Genomic DNA, 26,526 nt, shown 5'->3' with positions numbered 1-26,526 from the left:
GCTGAAGCAGGGAGTTTCGTGCAAGACCCAAGTCGTAGTAAGCTACGCAGTTTACTTTGGTTTACTTTTCTGCTGTGCTATTTTGCTATTTTGTAGATAGTTGAGAAGAACACTCGATTTTACGTACACTGGTACTGGACCAGCCAGAATTAAAACGTGTGATAACGCAGAAAGTAAACCAGAACAATAGCGAAAAAAGTATCTGATTTTTAATATCGTCGCATGCAATAAATTGTATAGCACGCGGCATTTTATAGTGAAGTGTATCAAAATATTGAAGTGGTAGTGGGTGGTAAGGTGATAAACACAGTTATAGATGGTAGAGCACACTAATAAGTAGCAGAATAAAGCGAGTTGTTTTCCAGTTCGTTATACTGAGAACTAAGCAATTCGTACATCGAGTCGTGGTTTGAAAATCTCGCGTTGTCACGCGCTAAAAATAATTCCTCGTGCGTTTTCGGAATAAGTGCATTATGCCAAGGAAAAACGAGGTTTAGGTCGCTGCAGTGGAAGTAGAAAAGACCCTGGAATATCATGGAGAGGCTGTCATCGAGAATTGGGTATTACTTTCGCTGGATGCGAAGTGATCGACATTCGCCAAGTTGCAAAGATTGCGATCATGCGACAGTAATATCGGACGAGCATTGTCAAAAATGCAAGGACAGTACTGAATCCATTAAACGGATTTTCGGAATTCTTGAAAGCATCCTACTCTGGGAGAATTCGGTCAATAGTATTTCCGTAGTGATTGTTTTTAACATTTTGTTTTGGTAAGTAGCTGTCGTAAAATAGATTCACAAATTATTCTGTTTCAACACTACTGCAAATACATTTGTTGCGACATCGCCGCGCTTATTTACACTCACAATCAGCCATGAGTTTATCTTTGCATATGCCAACATCTGGTATACAGCATACAGTAAAAGTCAAGTATATGTATACACTTGTTTTCAAAATATTGATGAACTACCAAAATATATTTTGTATTCATACGTAATTTTCATGTCAGTGGGAAAAAATTACTTGTTTCGGGTCAAAATAACGTACACTAAACTTAAATCAGTCAAAATTTGACTGATTCAATCCGTTATTTAAAAGTTAATTTTGTTACTTAAAAATTGAACTATCCCATTTTTTGTTGAAAAAAATATCTTTTTCCAAAATCGAAGTATTGGAACATGAAATTGAAGTAAATTTGAATCGATTTGTTTAAAAAAAAGCATTAAAATTATTGCTATTTTTGTTGGAAAAGGGGTCTAGGTGCTTTAGAATTTGAAACGACTCTTTCTTTAACAACTTTAGCAACTCTTTCTTTTTTTGTAAGTAAAATGGCTTATATAAACAAAACAAACAGCAAAATATGTCAAGATATGTAAATAAAAGTTCAAATTACACTTACTTATAACTTTTTACCTTGCCGTGAATTGTAAAAGGACTTAAAACGGTAAGTTGAATACGACAAATCCAAATTTTTGGTAGACCCATATTTGACACGTTATAATAATACAATTAACAATAATTTAAATGCATTCTTTTAATTTTGGAAAAAAAATTCCAGGAAATAAAGGGGGTACCAGCTATTCTATAATTTAACCTAAATATTCAACTAGTTGTTTGAAACTCCATGTGTTTAGTTTTTTGGTATTTCCGGTTGAGAATTTATCTTATTTTATTGCAATTTTTGCAATTAGTTGAAGTACATTTTTAAAAATTCATAATTTTCTGTTTAAAGATTCATGATTTTACTTGAAAATTAATCTGTTTGGTTGAAAATTTAATTTAAAAAAATAATTAATTCGTTTTTTGTGTCTGAAAATTAATCTTTTTAGCGAGAAATAATTATTTTTTTAAATCAACTAGGGCAGGTCCAATTTGGTTAAAAATTAATATTTTTGGTTGAAAATTAATGTAGTTTTTGTTAAATTCATCTTTATTCGTAGAAAATTAATCTTCTTGGAGGAAACTGCATTTTTAACAAATATTAAAAATACTTGGTTGAAAGTTGAACTACTTTTTTTTTAATTCATTCTTTTTATTAATGATTTATTATTATAGTTGAAAATTCATCTGTTTAGTTTAAAATTGAACTATATTATTCAAAATTTGTTTTTTTTTTAAATTGAAAATTAATTTTGTCAATTGCAAATTGAATTATCTAATTTTGGGTTGAAAATCGATCTTTTCCAGATAAAAATTCAACTATTTGTTTGAAACTTTAAGTACTTTGTTGAAAATTCGTCTTTATTGGTAGCAAATAAATTTTTTTCACTGAAAATCCATCTATTTGATTAAATTTAACTATTCAACTGTTATTTATTTCAAATAAAAATATTTTTGGTTGAGAATTCATCTTATTTTATTGAAAGTTTTAGCACTTTCAAGTACATTGTTACAAATTCATTTTTTCTGGTTGAAGATTCATAATTTTACTTGAAAATTAATCTCCGGTTAAAAATGTGATTAAAAAAAAAAATTTGTTTTTTATGCCTGAAAATTAATTTTGTTAATTGCAAATTTTACTATTTCTTTTTTGGTTGAAAATTGAAGTTTTTAAATTGCAAAATCAACTATTTTTTTCCAGATTAATATTTTTGTTATGTTGAAAATTCGTTTTTTTTTTTAGTTTTTTCTTTTTATTCATTGTTTTGGTTAACGATTCACTGTTTAAGTAAGATATTCATTTTCTTGGTTAAAAATGAATATTTTTGGTTGAAAATTGATGTAATTTTTTGAAAATTCACCTTTTTTGGTAGAAAATTAATCTTTTTGGCGGAAACTTAATTTTTTTACAAAAAATAGAACTACTTGGTTGAAAGTTAAACTTGAAATAAAATTTATTATTTTTATTAATGATTTAATACTTCAGTTGAAAATTCATCTGTTCAGTTTAAAATTGCACTATATTATTCAAAATTCGTTTTTTTTTCGTTGAACATTAATTTTGTTAATTGAAAATTTAATTATCCCATTTTTTTGTTGAAAATCTATCTTTTTTCAGGTAAAATTCAACTATTTGTTCGAAACTTTATGTATTTTGTTGAAAATTCTTCTTTATTGTTATTAAATAATTTTGTTTTAATTGAAAATTCATCTATTTAGTTAAAGTCAACGGTGTTTTATTTCAAATTAAAATATTTTTGCTTGAGAAATCATCTTATTTTATTGCAAATTTTAATACTTGGTTTGACTACATTACTGAAAATTAATTTATTCTGTTAAAAAATTCATGATTTTACTTGGAAATTAATCTCTGGTTGAAATTTTTATTTAAAAAAATTAATTCGTTTTTTTATGGTTGAATGTTAATTTCTTTAATTGAAAATTCAACTATGCCGGTTTTAGTCGAAAATTAATCATTTTGGCGAAAATTTTTAAATTTTTTTAAATTTAACTAGGGCACAGGTAGAAAGTTCAACTCCTTTAATAAAAATTTATTATTTTGGTTAATGATTCATCATTTAAGTTTGAAACTCATTTTCTTGGTTGAAAAATAGTCTTTTTTAATAGAGAATTTAACTTTTTGTTTGAAAATTCGTATCACTTTTTTAAAATTCATCATTTTAGTTAAAAATTTAACTAAATTATTCAGAATTCGTTTTAAAAAAAAATTAATTTTATCAATATAAAGTTGAACTATCCCATTTTTTTATTGAAAATCGATCTTTTTTAGATTAAAATTTAACTGTTTGTTTGAAACTTTGTTTATTTTATTGAAAATTCGCCTTTTTTGGTAGTAAATCTATTTTTTAGAGGACAATTCATCTAGTAGGTTGAAAATCGAATTGAAAAGTATTGTATTCGTTTTTTTATGGTTGAAAACTAGTTTTGTTAATTGAAAATATAATTATTCCTTTTTTAATTTTAAATTGATTTTTTTAGATGCAAATTCAACTTTTATGTTCAATATTAATCTTTTTTTAAGTTGTAAATTCGTCTTTTTTTGGTAGCAAATGAATGTTCTTGTCGGAAACTGTATTTTTTACAAAAAATAAACCCACTTGGGTGAAAGCTGAACTACTTTTTTTTAAATTTATTATTTTTGTTAATGATTTATTAATTTAGTTGAAAATTCATCTGTTTCATTGAAAATTATTTTATTTTTTGTTTAAAATTCAACTTTTTGGACGACAATTAATCTTCTTGAATCAAACTTGACCATTTTAGAGAAAATTCAACAAATTGGATTATTTAACATGATTTCATTAGGGATTGCCTTTCACTGATTTGTCACCGTCGAATCAGCATTATTTGAATCAGTCAAAATTGACTTCAAATCAATCAGTTTTGACTGATTCAAATTTAGAATATACAGCCCACAAATAATGGCCGATTAAAACCTAACAAAATTTACAAAAAGTTTATAAAATTTCAAAGAAAGTTATCGAGTCTGATATTTTATTTATTTTTTCAATTTTTTTTAATTTATACGCAAATATGACGAAAAAGCATGGAAATTTGATCTATTTGACGTTTCCGGTCCTTGTTAATAATAAAAAAATGGTTGTAATCTCCTACGTTTTATAGATTTTGATTAGATAAAGCTATCTGACTATGACGCAATAAACAAAACGCTTTTTTATACATTAATTGTTGAGTGTGTTTTCTATAATTTTCAATAATTTTACGTTTTTTAAGTTATATTGCAAGATATTTAGATGAAAACAATATTATAAAGAAGAAAATTTCTCTTACGATTTTGCTTGTTAATATTATATACAAATTTAATAAACAAATGCATTATTCAGGCATTTGTCGTCAGAAAATTCGTTTCTCTCTATGTCAGTTTTAAAAAATTAGAAACCTCATGTTAATTTCAGCAAAATTCATAATTTTTTGATAAGTTTTATAATTAAAAAAAAAATTAATAAACAAATGCATTGTTCAGGCATTTTTCAAAGGAAAAATGAGTTTTTTTCAATGTCAGTGCTTCTACTTAGGAACTCGATGATAATTTAATTAAAATTTATATCCAGTTGATACATTGTTCATTTTTTTAAAAATAGATTTACTAAACAAATGCATTATTCAAGTGGTATTCGTCGACGGCGAACTCTTTTTTTTAAGGTCAGTCCTTTTAATTCGAAAGCCGATGATTATTTAATTAACACTCTAAATTAGTTGATAAATGGTTCATTTTCTTTGAATTAATTTACCAAAAAATACATTTATCTGGCTTTTGTTGGCGAAAAAAATTTTTTTTTTCTTTCAATTTAATTCCTTTCAATTCGGAAGTCGATGATAATTTAATTAAGACTCATTTCTAGTTGATAAACAAAAAAAAAATGCTAAACCAATGCATCATTCAGATGGTATTTGTCGAGGGAAAAACTCTTTCTTTTTAATGTCAGTCCTTTTAATTGGGAACTTTACGATAATTTCAGCAACATTCATAATTTGTGATTTAACTTTATGTTTTTTTAAAAATAAATTTAATTAAAATATGCCTAGAAAAAAGTGAAAGAAAAAGTTAATTCTACTAGATTCTGATGCTAATAATAAGTAATAAGAAACTACAACTAAAAGGATTTTTATTGAAAAAACAAACTATTTTTTTTCGATAGTTTAAAAAATCATCAAATTTATCATCTAATTATGAATGTTTCTGAAATTATCATGAATTTCTTAATTAAAAGGACTGACATATATAAAAAAAATAATTTTTCCGTTGACAGATGCCCGAATTTGAATTTTGTTTAAAGAAAACAAACAATTTATCAACTGAGTATGAGTATTAATGAAATTATCATTGGCTTCCTGATTAAAAGGACTGACATTGAAAAAAAAAACTAATTTTTCCTTCGACAAATAGCTGAACAATGCATTTATTTATTACATTTTTTTTTAAAGACATAAAATTATCAGCAAATTATACATTTTTATGAAATTATAATGACGTTTTTAATTTGAAAAACTGACATAGCAAAAAACATTTTTTTGGTCGACAAATGCCAGGATACTGAAATTGTTTATTAAAATGGTTTATTAATATTAAGAAGAATAATCTCAAGACAAATTTTCTTCGTAATAATATTGTTTACATCCAAATTTATTGGAACTCATAACTTTTAAAACCGTAAAATCATTGAAAATTTTATCAGCTTTTTTTTGGAAATTTGTTTCCCCCAATTCTTTTAGTTTCTGTGGTCTTTATGTTACTTTGAACCAAAAAAGTAAAACTTTTACAAATTTTTTTACTTTGATGTTTGAATAATTTTCCTGCTAATTTTTCGTTAACATTTTTTTAGGGGTATTGTGGTTCTGGAAATCCGTGGCTTTGCAGCAGCCAGCAGTGCTGCGCTTGTCATTGTCATTGGTTACAGTACCGTCGAAAATCAGGCTCAAAAGGAGAAAGGACCAATTTCAAAAGTGTAAGATATATATTTAATTTATTATATTTGATCCAAGAACGTATGAAGATGAAACATTTGTACATACAAAAACATTCAGGTTAAAAGTCTTTGCGTGATAATCTAACAGCGCTTAATTTGATTAAATTATATTTTTTGACTCAAATACTGGCCCATAACCTATTCAATTTATTATTGAAATAGCAGGATATACATTTAAATAATTATATGAAATAATTCAATACAGCAAATTGAAATATTTTACACAAAGCTATTTAGACATAAAAAAATAATGATAAAAACTTTCCAATGCTTGTAAAGCTTATTATTTATGGATATCGCGACTAATGACTGATAATTATTATAATATTTATGTTAATTTTCATTTTTATATCTACTATTTCCAAATAATTATGAAATTTTTTTAAATAATGAAACTGACAATAATTTCATATTTACTAATGTAAAATTTTATTATTTAGCCAAGGCCAGACAAAATAGAGATGAACAAAAGTAATATATTTGTCAAGTATCAATTGAAATAATTATTTTTGCAAACCAAATCATACTTAAAAATATAAATATGTAACAAGAAATAGAAGAATTACATATTCAGTTAAAATAATTAATTTTTAACCAAGAAAAAATTAATTCTCAACAAAAAATATAATAGTTGATATTTTCAAAAAATAAATATTTTAATTTTCTATAAAAAACAGTTGAGTTAAACCAAAAAATACGAATTCAGTTGAATTTAATGAAACAATACGAATTTTTGACAAAAAACTTCTAATAAAAATAGAACAGACGCATTTTCAGTAAAAAATTAATTGAAAAAAGCGAATTTTCAACAAAATAGTTTAATTTTTAAGTAAGGAAATTAATTTTTAACGCGATAGTTGAATTTTCAAACCAAAAGTTAAATTTTCAACTCAAAAGATGAACTTTCTACCAGAAAAAGATAAATTATCATCCAAATAAATAAATTTGCAATAAGCAGATAATTTTCCAACCAGGCAAGCTAAATGTCTACCAAAAATGATACATTTTCAACCAAAAATGTAAAAGTTAAATTTCCAGTATTAATTTTTAATTTAAAAAACTAATTTTTATTTAAAGAAATTAATATTGAACCAATAAGGTTGTTTTATAAAAAAATACACGAATTTTCAAACAAATTTTGAATTTCTAAAGGAATTTTCAAACTAATAGTTCAATTTTTAACCAAAGAAATGAATTTTTAACCAAAAAGTTGAATTAGTCATCAAGAAGATTAGTATTTTACCACAAAAGATAGAGTTTCAACAAAATAAAGACATTTTCAACCAAGAGCGATTTTTCGGACAATATATGAAAAAAAAAATCATAAAAAATGTTGAATTTTCAAGACAAAAGAGGAATTTTAAAAATAATTTGAATTTACAACCCAAAAAATACGAGTTTTCAACAAAATAAGTGAATTTTTAACTAAAAAAGATCATTTTTCTACCAAAACTGGAATATCTGTACTTTCAATCAAAAAATCCTTTTAAATAAAAAAATTCGATTTCTCATCATAAAAGTTATATTTGTAACGAAAGAAATGCATTATTGACTAGAAGGATGAATCTCAACCAAAAAGTGAACTTTCACCCAAAGAGTTAAATTTTCTACCAAGAAGTACGAATTTTCAATCAAATAATTAAATTTTCTATCGAGTAAATTAATTTTTTTACCAAAATAGACGAATTTTTCACCAAGAAAATTACTTTTCTACCAAAATAGACGCATATTAAAAAAAAAAAAAAATAAGTTTCTACTAAAAAATACGAAATTTTGAACCAAATAGCTAAATTTTCAACCAAGAAGATTAATTTTCTACAAAAAAATACAAATTTTCAAGAAAATAGATAAATGTTCAACGAAATAGATAAATTTTCAATCAAGCAGATGACTTTTTAACCAAGAAGTTCAAATTTGTATAAAAAAGATACATTTTCGACAAAAACGAGAATACTTACATTTTCAGCGAAGAAAATAAATTTTTAATATAAAAAGAAAATAATAATTTTCAAGTAAAGAAATAAATTTTCAACCAAAAGGATCAATTTTCTCGCGAAAATGGAATAGTTACACTTTCAGTCAAAAAATCCTTTTGAACAAACAAAAAATTGAATTTTCAACAAAATAGTTATATTTGTAACAAAAGAAATGCATTTTTAACTAGAAGGATAAAACTTCAACCAAAAAATGAACTTTTCACCAAACAGTTGAATTTTCAACGCAAAAGATACATTTTCTATCAAAAAAGACCAATTTTAAACAAAATGGATGAATTTTCAATCAAGAAGATTAAATGTCTACAAAAAAAAGATAACTTTTCGACAAAAAAGAGAATACAATTTTCAGCTAATAGAATTAATTTACAATAATAAAAAAAAATTTTGAGTAAAGAAATAAATTTTTAATCAAAAAGATCGATTTTCTAGCAAAAATTGAATAGCTACACATTCAGTAAAAAAAGTCGTTTTACGAGTAAATAAAAAGAATCGAATTTTCAAAAAAATACTTATATTTTTAACCACAGAAACATTTGAATTTTCAACCCAAAAGATGGATTTTCTACCAAAAAAATAACAATTTTCAACAAAAAAGATGCATATCCAACGAAATAGATAAATTTTCAATCAAGAAAATCAAATGTCCACCAAAAAAGTAAATTTTCGACAAAAATAGAATACTTAAATTTTCAGGTAATAAAATTAATTTTCAATACAAAATTTTTGACAAAATAAAATGAATTTTCAACAAAGTAGTTATATTCGTTACCAAAGAAATGCATTTTTAACTAGAACGATAAATTAAAAAATCTACTTTTAACCAAAAAGTTGAATTTTCAATCCAAAGGATTGATTTTCGACCGAAAAAAGTACAATTTTAAACAAAATAGATAAATTTTCAACGAAATATATAAATTTGCAACAAAACAGATGAATTTCTAATCAAAAAGATGAAATGTCTATTAAAAGAGATAAATTTTCGATAAAAAATTATAATTTTTGTGTAAAGAAATAAATGTTTAACCAAAAAAATCGAATTTTTAAGAAAATAGTTATATTTGTTACCAAAAAAAGCATTTTTAACTAGAACGATAAATCTTTTTAAAAAAATCAACCTTCAACCAAGAGTTGAATTTTCAACCCAAAATGTGGGTTTTCTATAAAAAAAAAAGACAAATTTTCTAACAAAATAGATGAATTTTCAATAAAAAAAAACTAATTAGCATCTAAAGAAATAAATTTTCAACCTGTTGACAATAAAGTTACGTGTGCTCATAACAAATATAAATTGAAAAACTATTGTATGATTCTGTCTTGACATCAATAAAATATGACAATATAAATCTTTAATTTTTCTTACTCTTGAACATTAAAAATAAAATTTTGATATAAAAATGAGCAGAGTTTTTTGTTGTTGTTGCGCAAATAACGTTCCTGCATAGTTAAATTAAATTCGTTTTCATTCATCCTCGCACATATTGTGGACTTAAATAACTTGTGCGTATATATTTACGAAATTTCTAAAGCTCTGGTCGGACGGACAATTTGCTTTAATATTATACAATGATATACACTCATAGTTTGTAGAAAATAATCTGTTGAATATAACTCATGCGTTGGGCTCTGCCAAGTGCAACAGATGTCTAAACTTGAAATACATTTTATATCGATAGAGTTAATCGGTGGTTATTTTTTTAGATCTCAAACGAAGGCTGAACAAATTGACAAAATAGTAGCAAAAGCTAAATCAACTTGGAAGAACCTGAAACAACTGCGAAAAGATCAGCCAGGAGTGGTAATACTTTAGTTTTTCTTATTTCTCTATAGTAAAGGTAATTACAGTGAGAATCCCATTTAAGTCCGGCTCTGACTTAAAGCGAACACAACCTTCTGATCGTAGCAAACTTTAAGTTTTCATTATTTTAATAACTTTGTTCAATTTAAAAAAGTTATTTTGACTTTATCTAGAGTTGCAGGGCATTTTTTGACATGGAGAGGGAATTTTTTAAAAGAATTTAAACTGGAATTTAGAAGAAAGGAGTTGGAGAAATCCCTTTTTCAAGACAAAAATTCGTCACAAATTAAAAGTTCCTTTTTTCAAATTTTAGAAAAAGAAAATACTTCAAGTATTTTTTAGAGAAGATGTAGTATTTTGAAGAGGAAATTTTTTCTTGAAAATTTAACGACTTACGGTTAAAAGGTAAACTCTTTTGTTAAAAATTAATTTTTTTGTTGGAAGATTCATCATTTTAATTTAAAATTAATCTCTTTTTAAAAATGTAAGTACTCTATTGAACATCAATTTTTATCAAAAATTAAACTATTCAAGTATAAAATTGAACTATTTTTCTGATAATCCGATTTTTTTATTAGTTAAGAATTAGATTTTTAACGGAAAATTAAACTATTTTATTTTTTGTGGAAATTTTTATCTTTTTTGGGTGAAAATTCAACTATTTGGTTAAAAACTGATATTTATTATTTAGAAATCAAACTATTTTTTTTGTCAAAATTCATGCAATTTGTGGAAAATTTACCTTTTATAGTTCCAAATGTAACAATTTGGATTTAAATGTATCTTTTTAAATTGAAAATTAATGTATTTCGTTAAAAATTCACGTATTTTATAAAAAATCGACTTTTTCGTACAAAATCGACTTTTTTTGTAGGAAATGATTTTTTTCTATGAAAGTTAATCGCCTTGTTTAAAATTTTTTCTGTTTTTGATGAAAATTCATCTTTTAGGTTAGAAATAAATTCACTTGTTTGAAAAATAAACTCTTTTGTTGAAAATTAATGTTCTATATTAAATAGAAAGGAATTTCTTTACCGAAAATTTAATTATTTTTCTGAAAATCCGATTTTTTGATAAGAATTAAATTTCTAAAGGAAAATTGAATTATTTAATTTTTGCTTTAAATTTTATATTTTCTGATAGAAAATTCAACTATTTTGTCAAAAATTGATATTTTTTATTTAGAAATGAAACTAGTTCTTTAAAAATGTATGTACTTTTTGAAAAATTGGCCTTTTTTGTAGAAAGTTAATCTTTATTGTTGAAATTTTATCTTTATGGTATAAAATTCAACTATTCCATTTGAAGATTCATCATTTTAGTTTAAAATTAAACTTTTCTAGTTAAAAATTTAAGAATTTGGATGTGAATTGTTATTTTTTCATTGAAAATTAATTAATTTCGTTGAAAATTCACGTATTTTGTATAAAAAACTGACTTTATTGGTGGAAAATCGACTTTTTAGTAGAAAATGATTTCTTTGTTTGAAAGTTTATCTCATTGTTTAAAAATGAAAAAAATTAATTCTCGGAAAAACTTAAATGGTAGGGACCGAAATGGGTTTCCCAGTATATTCGTTTCGTTTTTGTTAAAAAATTATGGCCCCAGTGATCGCCAATTAACAATTATAATGAAAAAAAGAATAAACATGTAAAATATTTGGAGATTAAATTTTTAAACGATTTTCAACATTTATGTGTTCCAAAAATGCATTGCAAATTTTTTTTTCTTTAATTAAAAATTTGCCTAATTTTTTAGGGATTGAAGAGAAGTGTCAATGAAATAAAACTATACCAAAAACTTTCATTTTTAACCCGAAATTGAAAAAACTATATTTTTACGTATTATTGTTAATTTTTAGCATTTCCTACCATTTTTCTTAATAAAAATAATTACTACTGGATAATTTGAATATCCCCCATGACTTTTAAAACAATTTTTAATTGATCAAATAAATTCATCGTACTTAAACAATTATTTCTCCCAAAAAATGTAAAAAATAATCGTATTTTCTGAATGAAACGTAATAGTTGGTTTAAATAATAAAAAAATTCTTGATATATTTTTTGTATACACTATATAGTCAAAAAAATAATAGCTTATGCATTCTATTTTATATTATTTTTCTGAAGTTTTCGAAAGGAAACTGCTTGAGCAAATAAAAATTGTTTAAACAAATAATAATTTGTTAAACATTGGAAGAAAAGTTGAGAAAAATGTGACATCTCTGGCGCGTTTTACAGAAATTTTGAAAAAAAGAAACAATAATGTTTAAATATTCAAATGTTTAAAAAAATCACTACTCCAAAAAATGACCAACTATTGCATTTCATTAAAAAAATGCGATTTTTTTTACATTTTTTTTAAAAGAAATAATGTTTAACTAAATTTAATTTCTTTAAACAATAAAAAATTGTTAATATATTCTTTCTATGCACTATACAATCTAAAAAATAATAAAATAATTCTACTTGAGCAAATCAAAATTGTTAAAAAAAAATAGAAATTTGTGAAGCATCAAATGAAAAGTATCAAAATTACGTAATTATTCAACAATAAGTATCATAGTATACCAATTTGAGAAATAAGTGGACATCTCGTCTTCGATTTACAAAAATTTTGAAAATAAACAATAATGTTTCAAAAAAGAAAAATACTACTCAAAAAAATTACGAATTATTACATTACATTCAGAAAATACGATTATTTTTTACATTTTTTTGGAGAAAAAAAATTGTTTAATTAAGTTTAATTTGTTTAAGCAGTGAAAAAATGGTTAATATATTTTTTCTATACGCTATAAAGTCAAAAGAAAAAAATATTAAGCTTTCTATTTTATATTATTTTTATAGAATTTTCGAAAGAAAACTCCTTGAGCAAATAAAAATTGTTGAAACAAATGGAAATTTAATTCAGTAAATAAGTTTATTTTTTATGTTTTTTGAAACGAAATATTTGTTAAAGTAAGTTTAATTTGTTTAAACAAATAGAAATTCGTTATTTATTTTTATTTGTTCTATTTTATTTTTTTGCTTGACCAAGAATCTATTTTTTGAAAACGGTGAAAGTAAACGAAAGCTAGAGAACGATCCAGCGTCTATGGCTTAATGTCTCTGTTTAATATTTGAAAGTACATTTTATAAACCAACATAAACTTTAAGAAACCAAATTATACAACAAAATTGCACAAGGAAGTTTTGAGTAACATATTCCTTTTCAAACTTCCTTGTGCAATTTTGTTGCATAATTTGTTTTTTTATAGTTTATGTTTCTATTTTATATTATTTTTCTAAAGTATTCGAAATAAAACTGATTGAGCAAATGAAAATTGTTCTAACAAATAGAAATTGGTTAAAAATTAGACGAGAAGTATTAACATTAGGTAATCATTCAACTATAAATAGCATAGGATACCAATTTAAATAAAGTAGACATATCCGGCTCGATTTTCAGAAATTTTGAAAATTAAGAATAATTGTTTAAATAATTACATAATGTTTATACAAAAAACTGCTATTCCAAAGAATGACCAACTATTGCATTTCATTTAAAAACTACGCTTATATTTTTAAAAATTGTTTAAAAATCATTGTTTAAATAAGTTATATTTATTTAAACAACGGGAAAACGGAAGAAAAAATTTTTGCTTCAGAAAACTCCTGACTTTGGAGAAAAGTTATAAAAATCTTACGTAATGAGAAAAAACCGGTCTGGAATTTTCGCAAATAAGTAAGAAAATACATATTTATGAATAAGAAGGATTATATATTGAAAATTAATTTTTCTTTGTAAAGCAATCTTTAAAATAATCTTAGAGATATTTATTACAAAACTCTTATTCCCATGGTTAGAATTTAAAAAAAAATAATAATAACTGCGAAGAGTCTGATTATAGGGAATATTAATTTTGGTATTTTTATATTGTTTAATAGTTCTGTACTGCGGTGTGTACCCTTTCTTTGGGCATATGGCTGATAGGACGAACTATAAATGGCGTATTACTTGCATACACGATATGCATGAGTATTTTGATTGGGCCCGCACTTATATTACAAGTACCTTCCAGAGCACTGTCAAATAAAGGTAAACCGATAATATTAATTTATTTAAACTGATTAAAATATTGTTCATATAAGAAATATTACAATAAGATTCATTGTTGTGACAGAATGGGACAGTGAGATAGAGGAGTTTTTACCTGTGGTGACAGAGGACAATCTCGAGGTTTTAAAGCTTGCTGGAGAATCTGGAGATCATTCTCCAACTCCACCTCCTGTAGTGTCAGAAATGAAAAATGGTAATGGGGGTTAGTTTAAAACCAAATATAGTGAAACCCGGAGATAGTGCCCCCCGAAGTTAGTTCTTCCATGAATTGAGAGATAAAGTAGTTCCGAGTCCCCTGATATAGGTCCACCGCTAGACAAAAAAAAACGGCACTAACTCCGGGTTTCACTGTAGTAAATTCTATTATCACTGGTATCAACTATTAATTGTGCAAATTGTGATAGTAACGAATTTACTTATTCATCACCAAGTTAAATATCTGACTTTTCAGGTAAAAAGTTAATCTGCTGGAAGTAGAGAGATTAAAAAAGATATTTTTTGATAGAAAAAGATTTTCTATCTCTGGTTTAGTTGGTAGGAATCTTGACACTATTCAGTCCTCGGCTGGGCGTCTTATGCAAGATTTTTTCTCCTTTTAGAAAACAAATAATCCTTCAAATTCCATCTTTTTTTATCCATGCGTGATTCTATCTCTTTTTTCCGACACTGTCTATCTTTTTCTATCCACGAGTTCATCCGTCGTTTTTGCGAATGTCTCGTTTTTTATATGTCACAGGCAAAGTATATAATCCAGGTATTATATATAATCCCTAGGCATGATATATAATGCCTAGGCATAATAATATATAATGCCTAGGTTTGATACATAATGCCTAGGTATTATATATAGTCCCTAGACATTATATATCATGCCTAGGCATTTTAGACAAAGTATTTAATTGAATACTTATTATATGCATTGTCTAGGCATTATATATAATGCCCGGCACGAGATAGGTAAAGTATATAATCTTGAATTTGAATATAATTATTTATTTAACGAAAGTCTAGATAAATTGGTGAACACTTATAGAATTCAACAAAGGTTTACTCGCTATTTATACAAACATGGCGTACTGGAATGATATTTTGATTCACACTGAACCTTTTTTTTACGCATAAAAAACATTTATTGGTTCGAAACTTTATCTGTGACAGGCGATTTTTTAAATATGATTTTCACCATTTATTACTTAATAAAAAAGTTAATTTTTTCAAAAATAGAAGTGCCATTTTTTTAAGACTTTCATATTTGTAAAAAAAAGGTCTTGTATCTAAATGTATGCCTGTACGTGTCAACAAAGTTTTTGAAACTAATTTAGATTAAATTCAAAATTCCAATTTTCCTAATTCTACTCCAAGTGAACATTCTTAACAAAAATAATGAATTTTTAAAATAATTTATATAAGCCTCTAATTATCAAAAGAAAGCATTTTTAAAAACCGCAGCAAAATCATGGTAAGCGCCAAAAATTCACGAAACCCAATTTTCACTTATGGGATTTTTTGGGACCCTATAAAACAGACTTCTGGGGCTGACATTGAAAAATCAAGATTGATTTGTATTAAAACAAATGAAAAATAGAAGAAAAAAATTTCAAGTTAATTTTTTATTATGTCAACATTTTAAAGAAAAACAAACGTGGATTTTTTCAAAAACTGAATTTGGGCTTTTATTTTAGAGAAATCTAAAAATTGATTAAAATTTCTTCTTAACAAATACTTTTACACACTTTGCATCATCTCTTTTGGGTATGATATATAATGCCTAGGAAATATGTATAATAGAAAGTATTACACTAGGGTGTTCCAAAAATGCATTGGAATTTCTTTTTCACTCTAGATGGCAAGATCCCCCCCCCCCCACCCAAGTTTCCATTTTGAAACTTTTGAAACATGTTTTAATTGTTTAAACAAATTTAAATTATATAAACAATTATTTATTCTCAAAATATGTAAAAAATAATTCTAATTTCTGATTAAAATGAAATATTTTACCATTGTTTGGAGTCATAAAATTTTCTAAAAACATTATCTAATTATTTATTGTTTATTTTCAAAATTTCTCAAAATTGAACCAAAGAATCCAATTTTTTAAAAATTGGTATCCTATGCTACTTCTTGTTGAATAAATACTTAATTTGGATGCATTTCTTCTAATTTTTAACAAATTTCTATTTGTTTAAACAATTTTTATTTGCTCAAGCAGTTATTTTTCCATAAATAACAAAAAATGAAATAAAGTAGAACTCATACAATTAATTACGATTTAAAAATTATTTTGGTAAAAGTAATTATTTAAACAAAGTACATTTATTTAAACAACTAAGAAGTGGTTAATGTATTCTTTCTATGCTGTATACAGTCAGAAACATAATTGTATGTGTTCTTCTTTATTACATTTTTTTATTTATCGAAAAAGAACTGCTTGAGCAAATGAAGGTTGTTTAAACAAATATAAATTTATTAAACATTAAAAGAAATTTATCAAAATTTTGTAATCATTTAACAAAAAGTAGCATAGGATACCATTCTGTTAAAAAATAAAGTTGATGTCTCTGGCTCAATTTTTAGACATTTGGAAAATAAACAATAAATAATTGTTTGAATAATTACACCATTTTTTAGAAAAATGTACTTAAAAAAACGAGTTTTTCTACTAAATATTTAATTTTTTTACTAAATGATTGAACTTTCCATACAAAATGACAAATTTTCTATACAAAACAGTTGTATTATAAAATCAGAAATATGAAATTTTGTTCAAATTAAATTTTATAACAAAAAAGAGATTTTTAAGAAAAGAGTTTCAATTTTAAAACTTTGTTGTTACATTTTTTACCAAAAAGATGAATTTTCAAACAAAAAGATTTATTTTCTACCGAAAAAAACGAATTTTTAACCAAATTTGAAAATTATCAAACAAAAAGATTAATTTCCTACCAAGAAAGGTGAATTTTCAATAAAATTCAAGATTCCTCAACAAAAAGTTAAATTTTTAATTGAAAAAATGTGTATTTTTAAACAAAAAGATTAATTTACTATCAAAAATGAATTTTTAACAAAATTCAAGAGATCTGAACCAAAAACTTGGATTTTCAATTTAAAGAAATTAATTTTTAAACAAAAAGATTAATTTACTACCAAAAAACGATTTTTTAACAAAATTCAAGAATTCTAAAGCAAAAAGTTGGATTTTCAATTTTAAATAATGAATATTTAAACAAGAAAATTAATTTACTGACAAAAAAGACGAAATTTTAATAAAATTCAAGAGTTCTCAACCAAAAAGATGACAAACTCTGACAAAATGACAAATTTTCTATACAAAACATTTGTATTATAAAATCAGAAATATGAAATTTTGTTCAAATTTAATTTTATAACAAAAAAGACGAATTTGCAACAAAATCCAAACGGTGTAATTTTCAACTAAACTAGATTAATTGCCAACAACAACAAAAAAAAACGAATTTTCAACGAAATAGTACAATTTTAACAAAAATTTTCTTTAAAAAGAACAGTTTTCGAACAAACGTAGAATAAGTAATTTCTAATCACCAAAGTAATTTGTCAACAACAAAAAAATGAATTTTTTAACATAAAATGCATTTTGAAGATAGTATTTCTACTTTAAAACTTTGTTGTTAAATTTTTTACCAAAAAGATTCATTTTATACCGAAAAAACGAATTTTAACCAAATTTAAGAATTATCAACCAAAAATTTAAATTTTGATCTAAAAAAGATTAATTTTTAAACAAAAAAATTAATTTCGTACCAAAAAACACAACGTATTTTCAATAAAATTCAAGAATTCTGATCCAACAAGTTGAAGTTTCAACTAAAAAAGATTAATTTTTAAAGAAAAAGATTCATTTTGTACCGAAAAAAACCACTTTCAACCAAATTTAAGACTTATCAACCAGAGTTGAATTTTCATCTAAAAAATATTAGTTTTTACACAAAAAGATCAATTTCTTACCAAAAAAGATGAAGTTTCAATAAAATTCAAGAATTCTCAACAAAAAAATTTTCAACTAAAAAAAAGGTGCATTTTTAAACAAAAAGATTAATTTAATACCGAAAAACGAATTTTTAACAACCTTTAAGAATATAAACAAAAAGTTGAATTTTCAATTTTTAAAAAATTTTCTTCAAACGACAAAATTAATTTACTTCGAAAAAAGGCGAAATTTTAATCAAATTCAAGAGTTCTCAACGAAAAAGTTCGAATTTCAACTAAAAAAAGATGCAATTTTAACCAAAAAGTTTAATTTACTACCAAACAGACGATTTTTTAAACAAAATTCAAGAATTCTGAATCCTAAAGTTGAATTTTTAAATTAAAAAAATGATTTTTTAAACAAGAAAATTAATATATTACCAAAAAATGCGAATTTTCAATAAAATTCATGATTTCTCAACCAAAAAGTTAAAGTTTCAACTAAAAACATAAATTTTTAACGAAATTTAAGAATTATCAACCAAAAAGTCGAATTTTCATCTAAAAAAGATTAATTTTTAAACAAAAATTTGCTACCAAGAAAGACACTTTCTTGGTAAAAAATTTTTTTTCAGGAATCGTCAGCTATTCAAGATAACCTTACAATTTCATAAAAATATAACTGCCAAAATATTTTTCAAAATGAAGTAGTTTTTTTTTTACAAAATATACATATTCTATTGCTTCTTCTTTCATATGATGATAAATTTTGAGCTCTGTCGATAGATTCTAAAAAAATATCAAAATTTTCAAAATTAAGAAAATTGCGGCGGTCTTTCTGAAAATTTTGAAAATGGATAATCTCTAAAAGGCAACCTTTACATTTTTTTACTTTTTTTTTGTGGATTCTCGATAATATGGACTACATATTTTCCAAGTTCGGCGTTTGGTAAACAATTTCTTCCTATTAAAAAATAACAGTTTCGAAAAAAAATCAATATTCCTTGAAAGAAGCGTATTTAACTTTTTGAATATGTCGCACCCAATTTAAAACCAATCAATTAAAACCAAATCTAGGTTTTGGTAGATTTGGAATAAAAAATGTAAACGCTTTTTTGTAAATTATGAAAGGCTTCAGAAGAATAAAAACTTTTCCTATGGAAATTGAAAAGGATTTTTCTTTTGAAAAATTAATTTAAAGATAATGTGAAAGATTTTAAAGATTTTTTTTTTTTTTCATTTGGCAGAATTTAACCAATATATTGTAAGCAAAATTCCAATAATTTTAAATTATGTTAAATAATTTAACTTGTAATTTAAGAAGTGTTTAGTTTATAAACAAATTAATCATTCAATTTTTAATGTTCCTAGTTATCCTTCAATTTAGATTTAAAGCATTGAAAATGATAACGTGGATTTATATTTTTCTAAATGAATCTTTGAACTCTATAGTTTACAAAAAATTTTAATTTGACATTTTAACTGCATTTAATTTAAAATTGTATCGACAAGGTTCGGATATTTTTGCAGATTTCAAACAAAAAATTTAGAAGCTTCTCAAGAATTGTGAAAGGCTTCAAAAGAATAAAAAAGTTTTCTTCAAGTTCCTAGGTAAATTAAAAACGATTTTTCATTTTTTTAAGTTTCTAGGATTTTCCAAAAATTGTAGGAAAAATTCGATAAATATCTTTTAAATAAATCGTATTTTTTCCTGTCATTTTTAGGACATCTTGCAAATTTTAAAATATTTTCTTAAAGTGTTCCATTTTTTTGTAACTATTTTAAAAATCTTTCAAAACGTTTTAAAATATTCTCTTAAAATAATTTTACAGCATGAAAAATCACTTTCGATTTTCCATAGAATTTTGAGTAAATGTTTTCATTCTTTTAAAGCCTTTTACAATTCTTAAAAAGCTTCTAGATTTTTAAGGATGTTTAAACTATTTTAAACGAAAATAATTTAAATTCTAATTTAAGTAGTGTACAGTTAAAATTTTTTAAAATTATAATGTTTCTGGGTTAAAGTTGCTCAAAATATATAATATAATTTTGAAAATTGTACAGTTCATTGATTGCTTGTTTTATTTTAAACAGTGAAAATTATAACGTGGGTTGATATTTTTGGAACTGAATTTTTATCGTTGATCTCTATAATTTATGCAAATGAAAAATTCTAAATTTTGCTGTTTGTCTGCATTTAATTACAAATTTTTCAATTGAAAAGTAATTAGTGCCTAACTTCCATTTTATACATGTAAATTATTTAGCATGTTAATAAAACATTTTTTAAATGTAGAATGTTTAAATTTAAATTTTAAATAATTGAAAATTCAAGAGATCCACTTTGAGTGTTTTAATTTGCAGTTCAGTTTGCATTACTTTAAATGGAAAATTTTTTGGCCTTAGAATTTGATTTTTTAAACTTCATTGAACCGGTCAAATTTTTGCAAACCGGGAAATACCGGAAATTTTTTCTTTGATGAAAACGGCTACCCTGATTTGGTAAAAAAACTACATTTTGAAAAATAAAAAAAATATTTGGACAGTTTTTATGAAATTGGAAGGTTATTTTCAACAGCTCTCCCACGAAGTACTTCGTGAGATCACACAGGTTAGCCGTTTTAATCGAAGAAAAAAATTCCCTGTCATTTGCCGGTTTTTCCTTGGTTGACAAACATTTTTCACGGCCAATGAAATTTAAAAAATCGAACCCCGTTCTAAACATTCTTTTATTTAATGTAATAAACAATAAACAACAAATTAAAGCATTCAAAATGGAACACTTGAATTCCAAACTTTTAAAATTGATGTTTAAAAGTTTTTAAATTCAAAAATAGTGTATTCAAATGTTAAAAAATTTACACGTACCAAATGGAAGGTAGTAACACTTTTCAATTAAACAATGTTAAATGAAATGCAAATAAACTGCAAAATTTAGAACTTTGATCAATTATAGAGTTCAAAGATTCAGATTAAGTTGCAAAAATATAAATCCACGTTAACATTTTCAATAGTCTAAATTAAAGAATGAAGCAATGAACTTTACAAATTTTTCAAAATTATATTATTTCAAGTAATTATCAGCTAGACACATTAAAAATTGAAAAATAATTTTTTTAACTTAACAGATCTTAAATTAGAAGTTTAATTTTTATTTTAAATGGTCTAGGCATCCTTCAAAAATTTTTCCAAATTCAAAATCATTTTTGAATTTTTTGTCAGAACTTTTAAATATATTTCAAGATGAGTTGAATTTTTTCTATAACTTTTAGAAAATCCTGCAAATTAAAAAAAAAATTAAATTTGAATTTATGAATAACAATAGAATACTTATTAATTGTAAAAGTATTAGAGTAATTTTAAAAGCTATTTATAAGTTTTAAAAAGATTCGAATTAAATTTACAACTTGAAATAATTTCAAAAACTTACAGCCGAATTTCAAATAAAATGTAGATTTTTGCAGATTTCAAACAAAAAAATGTAGAATTTTTTTAAGAATTGTGAAAGACTTCGAAAGAATAAAAAATTTTCTTAAAATTCTTAGGAAAATTGAAAATTATTTTTCACTTTGAAAAATTATTGTAACAGAAAGTTGAAGAAGATTTTAAGACATTTCAAAAATTATTAAAGAAGAACATGGAAGATTTTAAGGATTTTTTTGTAATTTGCCGGATTTTCAAAAATTGGAGGAAAATTTCGATTAATTTTCAAATATATTTAGAAAATCTGAACAAAATGTTAACACACTTCGTTTTAAATTACTTGAAATAATTTCAAGTTTTTAATTAATTTTGAATCTTTTCAAAACTTCTAAATATCTCTTAAAATTACTCAAATTTTTTCTAAAAATAATAAATGTTCAAATTTTTGTTATGCGTCAAAATTTAACAATTTCGCTTATAAATTAAACACTTTTTAAATAGAAGAATTAAAATTGTAACGCTAGAAGTTTAAAAGTTCTTCTAAAATCTAAATATTCAAAACTTTCTATGTAAAATAATTCAGTTTCAAACTGTTTTCTTTTAAATATTTGGCTTCAATTTAGTCGTCTTAAATGAACAGTGAAATATTGCTAAATATGAAATACTTATTCTTTTTCTACATTAAGAAATTTCAAATTAAATAGGATAAAAATTAAATAATTTAGACTGAAACAATATTTTTAATTTAGAAAAAACCTTTAATTATGACTATATTATTATAAATTTATTTTTAAGTTGAAAATAGTAAAATGCAGGTTAACATTTTTTAATAGCTGAACAAATTAAGAGAAATAATATATTAATAAATTTATTTATTAAGTTTAATATAGAAAAATCATATAAAGGAATACCTGAAATTTTGAATTAAAAATATATTATTATTGATAAATCATGAAAATTTTTATTTAAAAATAAAATTATCGGAATCAATGATATATTAATTTCAATTATAAATGTAGTAAGATATACAAAACTGACATACTTCAGAACAAGTAAAAGACCATGATGTTGAGAAGATCTTTTATTCCATTATTAAAATTTATCGACGTTTCGAGAGTCAATTGCTCTCATCAGGAAAAATGATCAATCCAATGTCATTAAAATTGTAAAAGTCCTTATATTAAAATGTAAAAAGTAAGTCGCTATTTTTCCATCTATTTATTTTATTAATTTTTGAATTCTTATCAAGACTTTCGGATTGAAACAGTTACAATCTGGAAATTCTCAAATTTTGAAAGGATCTAGAATTTTTAGGTCAAATCAATTATTGTTCAGATTTCTATACTTAGAGTACAGATCGATTTTAAAAATAATTTATTTATATTTACAGTTGATAAAATAAAACTGTTTTTTATCCAAAAAATTGAACTTCCAATGCTTTTAATTTTTAATGGTTTAGATTTTCAAAACTGCACTTTAATTATTTAAAAAATGGTTAAAATCGAACTTGGACAGATTTTTCTTCTGAAAATTCGTAAAATTCCCAGTTCCCCGGTCTGGCGGACACCCTGTTTTTTTTTTTTATAAAAGAATCTTCGATTTTAGAAACTTCTAATTTTTTAAGCCTTTAAAACTGCTTTTTAAAATTCTTTAAATAAAAATACCTGCTTTTAAAACTTAAAAATTTCAAATGGAACATTTTTAAATTGAAAGATATTCAAATGAAGCATTCTAAACTGAATGATATAATTTATAAAAATCATAATTTAACAAATTATTTTTAAAACGGTTGAAATCAAAGTTGGACAAAATTTGTATTCTAAAAATGTTGAAAAATTCCCGATCCAGCGGCCACCTTCTCGCCATTAATAAACAAAAATTTCATCTAAACGGTGAAACATTTGTTCCTTTATTTTGAGTGTAGAATAACATACTTTCATGCCAAAATATTCTGATAACCTCATATGCAGACCTCATCGCATGATTTGAAATGGAATTAGTAAGGGGTGATTTTGTTTTGAAACGAAGATATAAAAGACGCCGGATAAAGATGGGCACATTATTTCTTTTTTTTCATTTAATTATTGATTTTAAAAAATATTCAAATGGATAGAAACTCGTTCTATTTACTTCCAGCAGATAGCGCAGTCATATTCTGATAACCTCATATGCTGACCTCATTGCATGATTTGAAATGGAATTAGTAAGGTGTGATTTTATTTTGAAACGAAGATATAAAAGACGCCGGAAAGAGATGGGCACATTATTTCTTTTTTTTTTCATTTAATTATTGTTGATAGAAAATATTCAAATGGATAGAAACTCGTTCCATTTACTTCCAGCAGATAGCGCAGTCATAATCTGCAACTTTATTAACCACACATTTTCTTTTAGATCCTTTCGATCTCGTAGGACTGAAAATGCCTTCTCATGAAGAAGGCAGTACTGACGGATTAGAACTATCAGAATTGGAACTCAGTGCCGGTGAAACCGATATTGACGGTATCAAGTTTCAGAGCGGCCATTTTGAAAAAGGCTCGTCATCTGGAGAAGAAGAAGTCGAACTTGATCTAAAATCGCAATCTTTTTTAAGTCACAGCAGAGAAGATAGCGATAGTGAATTTGAAATAATCGATAGCCATGAAATAGTACATTTCAAAGATGTTTGATTCGAATTCAGCATGTCGAACTTTGCAAGAGGTTGTTCATCAGATTCAGGAAATTTCATGCAACATATAAACGTAAAGTTCACGGTAATGTATAAAGCAAAGGAATCTAGTTTGTTAAAAAAAAAAAGAAAAAAAAAAAAGAAATGGAAAATATTTATATCTTATTTCGAAATATACTTACCCGATATTTCGAATGACACTTAGTTTTATACAATGATGCGTGATCATGTTACATTAAAACTTTTAAACACGGGTATGGAATATAACGAGTAATTTATTTGCAAATATGAGTGCATATTACTGCGGTGTTACACAAATGTCTGTAACCAAAGTCATTTAATAATTCTATATACGCTATAAAAATATTTTTTCATCATTATTAATATTTACATGGAATTCAACATGTAGCATAGAAATGTGGCAGAAGACTTTACTTATTTTTGTTGGAGATAATATTCTTTTATACACATAACTCCATATCTTAGAAAAAAATAGAATTTTCTACATCAGTATAATCATCAATGGAAGCAACTTGTTATTTTTTATTTATTATGATCAGAGCTGGATTAAGGGAGGTATCAATTAAAAAAATTTGATACCTTCAGGTTTAATTTGACCATCCGAAGTCAAAGTGTATACAGTATCATATATATTTTTTTCAGCTTTGATTATGACATAATTCAAAAAATATTTTACTAAAATACTTTGATCAATTTGAAAATCATTTTAATCACTTTGGTCAATTTTACAATGGAAACATTTGAGCAATAAGACATTTATAATGTCATCTATGCTGAATTTTATTCACAATGCATAATTTATAAATCTACCGTGTTACATTTTTTTTTTAATTCAAGGTATGCTACATAGGAATAACATTTGTAAGAAAATATAATTTATGAATTTGTGCTAGCAATCTCTCGAATTATTTTCAATTGTTAAATAAATAAAAAGAGATTATTTATTTATATACACATGAACAAAATAGACTCTTATTGTACAGTAAGTATCATAATCATAATATTTTCTACATTCAATCGAGTGCGTACTTTTCTGCAATAAAGTAATTCGTTGAAGGAGGAGCGGTTTTTTTTTAAACACTCAATGATTGGTAACAAGCGTAGTAAAAAATACTGCCGTCTGCCTTTTTTATTTTTCCTTTACTCACCTGTACAAATACATGTCAAGCACATCAACATAATTAATTATACACGCATGTAGATGTATATTTTATGCGAATAAAAATTATGCATTGTGTTCTGTTCAAAATAAATCTGATTTTAAAATTGTCCAGCACTGTTTTCCTTTTATTAAAAAACGCCCCTAAATTTACATTTGAAATATCATATTTTATAGGCTTTTTATATTATTTTAAGTCAGAGCATACGGTAATTAATTTTGCCTCGGCCGGAATAGGTTGCGCGTTCTTCCTTTCCGGCAAAACTTGAAGCAAAGTTTCTTGCCAAGTCTTTCCTTCTGCGACCCTCAGGAGTATTTCGAATACTAGAAAGAATGTGTGAACAGAGAATTTTATCGAAGAACATCCAATAAAGTTGGTGCTACAATAGGGGAGAGTCGTCCTAAGTCGGCACTCTTTGTGCTTTCGCCTGATAAAGTCGATTTTTCATTCGGATTTGTTTCCTGTGCGCAATATCATGAAATGTGTAAACAATCTTAGTTGTCCTGAGTCCGCACCTTTTTTTTTTTAGTTTGGTAGGTGTCTTTATAGTATCTGTGTTTTTCTCATTGATTTTTCACTTATTCTAATTTTTTGTATTCATAGGACGCAATTTCAAACGCAAGAAACCAAATAGTGATCCCATTTTGATTTTAATTTGTTTCTTTTTGAGATTTTTATTATTTGAAGATTTTTATTATTGTAAATGGTTTAAATTTGTCCATTTCCTCATAAAACTGACAGAATCTTCCCCCTTTTCTTTAGTTGGATAAAAAAAAAATTGTGTGCCGCCTCAGGGCCAGGAGGTGTTGACTTGGAACACCATTTTTAAAAATATCAAAAATCGTATTCGTCACTTAGCGCTATTAAATTATTTTTAAACTTTTTTTTTACAACAAATATTATTGTGCCGACTCAGGGTAAAGAGGTGCTGACTTAGGACACCATTTTTAAAAATAGCAAAAATCGTATTCTTCACTTCGCGCTATTAAATCCTGTTTAAACTCTTTTTTTTTACAAAAAATCT

At 24.7% G+C, this 26,526-nt stretch overlaps 2 protein-coding genes across 2 annotated transcripts in view; one reads left to right on the top strand and one right to left on the bottom strand.

Annotated features, from left to right (window-relative positions):
* LOC117174287 (reticulophagy regulator 2-like) lies at window positions 1-25,023 on the top strand. Its single transcript, XM_033363243.1, has 6 exons — window positions 1-770; window positions 6,246-6,368; window positions 10,085-10,181; window positions 14,114-14,264; window positions 14,350-14,478; window positions 24,048-25,023. Exons 1-6 carry the CDS (start codon window positions 535-537, stop codon window positions 24,320-24,322), a joined length of 1,011 nt encoding a protein of 336 aa, XP_033219134.1. The 5' UTR covers window positions 1-534; the 3' UTR covers window positions 24,323-25,023.
* A 590-nt stretch (window positions 25,024-25,613) lies between these two features.
* The window catches only part of LOC117174288 (tRNA methyltransferase 10 homolog A), a 12,474-nt gene continuing 11,561 nt past the window's right edge, over window positions 25,614-26,526 (bottom strand). The window contains exon 5 of the mRNA XM_033363244.1: window positions 25,614-25,825. Within this exon, the coding sequence (XP_033219135.1) occupies window positions 25,689-25,825 (137 nt within the window). The 3' untranslated portion in view covers window positions 25,614-25,688. The remainder of the gene's footprint in view (window positions 25,826-26,526) is intronic.

This window comes from Belonocnema kinseyi, chromosome 6, assembly GCF_010883055.1.
Source record: "Belonocnema kinseyi isolate 2016_QV_RU_SX_M_011 chromosome 6, B_treatae_v1, whole genome shotgun sequence".
In the NCBI taxonomy this organism is placed as follows: domain Eukaryota; kingdom Metazoa; phylum Arthropoda; class Insecta; order Hymenoptera; family Cynipidae; genus Belonocnema; species Belonocnema kinseyi.
Note: the sequence above shows the minus strand (reverse complement) of the source record. Positions and strands in the feature narration are given on the sequence as shown.